The sequence below is a fragment of the Propithecus coquereli genome, unplaced genomic scaffold (genome assembly GCF_000956105.1).
Source record: "Propithecus coquereli isolate 6110/MARCELLA unplaced genomic scaffold, Pcoq_1.0 Scaffold227, whole genome shotgun sequence".
NCBI classification, from domain to species: domain Eukaryota; kingdom Metazoa; phylum Chordata; class Mammalia; order Primates; family Indriidae; genus Propithecus; species Propithecus coquereli.
This window is the reverse complement of record NW_012147808.1, coordinates 2,529,596-2,532,739: the sequence shown is the minus strand read 5'-3', so window position 1 is coordinate 2,532,739 and position 3,144 is coordinate 2,529,596. Positions and strand designations below refer to the sequence as shown.

The 3,144-nt window shown below is 60.9% G+C and overlaps 1 protein-coding gene across 2 annotated transcripts in view; it reads left to right on the top strand.

Moving 5' to 3' along the window:
• Nucleotides 1-745: 745 nt before the first annotated feature.
• RAPSN (receptor-associated protein of the synapse) overlaps nucleotides 746-3,144 on the top strand; it is a 10,525-nt gene continuing 8,126 nt past the window's right edge. The window contains exons 1-2 of one of the 2 annotated variants that reach the window (XM_012645149.1): nucleotides 746-1,135; nucleotides 1,770-2,108. In XM_012645149.1, the coding sequence (XP_012500603.1) occupies nucleotides 944-1,135; nucleotides 1,770-2,108 (531 nt within the window). In that variant the 5' untranslated portion in view covers nucleotides 746-943. The remainder of the gene's footprint in view (nucleotides 1,136-1,769; nucleotides 2,109-3,144) is intronic. The other variant, XM_012645148.1, reaches the window with a different exon arrangement.

The following is a 3,144-nucleotide window of genomic DNA, read 5'->3' as shown; positions in this document are numbered from 1 at the left end:
TTTCACAGCAACCCAGTGAGCCCAGCACCGTTACTCTTCATTCCTCAGGGCCAGGTGACTTGCCCAGCGTCACACTGCCCACATGCATAGATGGCAGAGCCAGGATTCCAGCGCTGCCAGCCTGGCTCCGGGGCCCGGGCCGTTAACCACGCCACTGTGCCGTGGGCGAGCCTCTAGAGAGCCCCGCGAGTTAAGGTTTATTATCCTATTGTTATCCTCATGTTATAGATGAGGAAACTGAGGCCCAGAGAGGTCAGTGACTTGGCTGGGGTGACACTGGGTTAGGAGGAAGCCAGGCGAGGAGCCGGGGAGCCTTCCCCAGCCTCTGCAGGAGGAGCCGCTGGGAACGCTCTCAGCCTGTGCACTGGTAGGTGACCAGGGTGCCCGGAGAATCACAGTGACAAAGCCGGGGGAGGGCTGGGCTGGGGGAGTTTTGATGCAGGAGAAGCAGCGCGGGGCGCTTGCCCCAGCCTCCCTGAAGCCTGTGTGTCCGGCCTCATCCCTGCTTGCCGGAGGCCTGGCCACCCACTGGAGGCGGCTCCTCAGCAAGGCTGCCGGGGGAGGGGGGCCTGGCCTGCCAGGGCAATCAGGGCAAGTGTCGAAGGTGCCGAAGCGACACCCAAGAGGGTGCCCAGGTGGCAGGGTGCCTGTGTCCCTGGGGGAGCCCCCTCCCAGCATGGGTGGGCGCGGCAGAAGCCCGCGTGACCTTGCTGCTGACATTCCTCAGGAGCCACGTGGCCCCAACTGGCAGGGACAGCTGTGCACAGAGGCCGCAGCAGCTTCCTTCCCGGGGTGGCGCCCGCTCTCCACCCAGGCCCCACTCCGGCTCCCACCAGAGGCTTTCACTCCTGGGTCTCAGCAGGCAGCCGGGCGGCCAGCGCTGGGGGTCCCGCGCCATGAGTGCCTAGAGGTCTCCCGGAGTGGGGCGCAGGGCTCGGGGAGGATGGGGCAGGACCAGACGAAGCAGCAGATTGAGAAGGGGCTGCAGCTGTACCAGTCTAACCAGACAGAGAAGGCGCTGCAGGTGTGGATGAAGGTGCTGGAGAAGAGCTCGGACCTCGTGGGGCGCTTCCGCGTGCTGGGCTGCCTGGTCACGGCCCACTCGGAGATGGGCCGCTACAAGGAGATGCTGAAGGTGGGGTACCCAGCCCAGGTGGTGAGCCAAGCGAGGGTCAGGCTGGGGCTGGATTCCTCCAGGCCCCCCAGCCCCCTCTGGGCCTCCGCAGGCTCCCCTTCGTCCCACAGGCTGGGGGCCAGTACCCGCAGCTCTGAGTCTGCGTCTAAGGCTCTGGGTCTTAGGTGCTGGGTCTTGGCTTCAGATTCAGGCCTGTGGCCTTGAACTTCAGTGGCTGAGCCTCTGAGACTCAGGTTCTCAGGGTCCAGAGTTCAGGGATCTTGAGCCCGGGTCTCGGAGTCTGGGTTTCAGCCTTCCTGCATGGGGCTCTGTGTCTGAACCTGGAGGGTGTGGGCTCCAGGTTTGAGGCTTGGGGTGAGAGGGTGAAGGTTGTGAGTCTGAGCCGGGGCGGGGGGTGCTCCAGGCTGAAGCCTCTGGCCTATGGCTGGGGTACGGAGCGTGCATTCGAGACCAGGGGTGGAAGGGCTGGGTCTGTCTGACTGAGGCTTTGGGGTCTGTTCTTTGGGTGTGAAACTGGGGGATAGGTATGGAGCCTCTGGGTCTGAGGCTGGAGGTCTGAGCCTGGGAGTTGGGAGCTGGGGCCCAAGGCTCGGAGTCCAGGCTGACAGTCACCTGCCCACTGCCTGGTGGGTAGTTTGCCGTGGTGCAGATTGACACAGCGCGGGAGCTGGAGGATGCCGATTTCCTCCTGGAGAGCTACCTGAACCTGGCACGCAGCAACGAGAAGCTGTGCGAGTTTCACAAGACCATCTCCTACTGCAAGACCTGCCTTGGCCTGCCTGGCACCAGGGCAGGTGCCCAGCTCGGAGGCCAGGTCAGCCTGAGCATGGGCAATGCTTTCCTGGGCCTCAGTGTCTTCCAGAAGGCTCTGGAGAGCTTCGAGAAGGCCCTGCGCTATGCCCACAACAACGACGATGCCATGCTCGAGTGCCGTGTCTGCTGCAGCCTGGGCAGCTTCTACGCCCAGGTCAAGGTGGGCCTGGGCCCCAGGGGGAGGTCAGCGGAGGGCTTTAGGGCTCCCTGAGAGCCTGTCATGAGCACTACCTTGTCCAGCCCTCCTTTTAGGTGGGAACAAGGAACTGAGAGGTCAGGAAGGGGAAAGACTTAACCGGGAAGGTAACAACTTGGCCAGGGATGGCAGAGCCCGGATGCAAACCTTGGTCTGTCTGACTTCCTGGGGGAACGAGAGGCTCCTGTGTGAGGACAGGCCACAGGCCTGCACTGCCAGGTGTTTGCTGTGTGATCTCGGGCAAGTCACCTCTCCTCTCTGAACCTGGGGAGGTCTGTCTATAAAATGAGGGAGAATAAGACTCACCTTACAGCAGGGTTGTAAGGATTCATTCATCAGATACTTAATGAGCGTCTGTTATATCCAGGCACCGTTGGCCAAGGGTGCGGCAGGGAAAACAGCAAAGCCCTGCCCTCATGCAGCTTGCGCTCTAGTTGGGGGAGAGACAACATGGTCGGAGTCAGTTACTTAGCTTGTCAGAAAGTGGTTAGAAGAAAATGAAGCAGGGCTGGGGCGGGCAGCGCTGGGGGTGAATGCATCGGGGTGGTCGGAAGGTGGTTGGAAGGTGATGTTTGGTGAAAGAGATGAGAGGGCAAGCCATGCAAAAATCTGGCAAAAGAGGATTCTAGGCAAAAAAGAAGGAACTGCTAAAGCAAAGCTCCACCCAGGGGAACATACCTGGAATGTTCCAGGATGGATAGAGGCCAGCATGGCCCTCAGACCTGTCTCAGGTGTGGCAGGGGGTAGACGGGGGAGGGGGAGGCAGACTGTGAAGGAGCTGACAGGGTCAGGGACCGCAGGCTTCCGGTCACGAGTGCTTTTGTTCCCCTTTCCCTTAGACATCTGGGCTGTGCTTGGCCCACAGAGGATTTCAATGCCTGGCACATAGTAGGTGCTTAATAAATCTTCCGGTAAATGAGTGTGTAAATGCTGATGGAACAGAGCTGGGATGGGAGGGAATGAGCAGCATAGGACGACAGCCAGGATTTTGTTTTCAGGA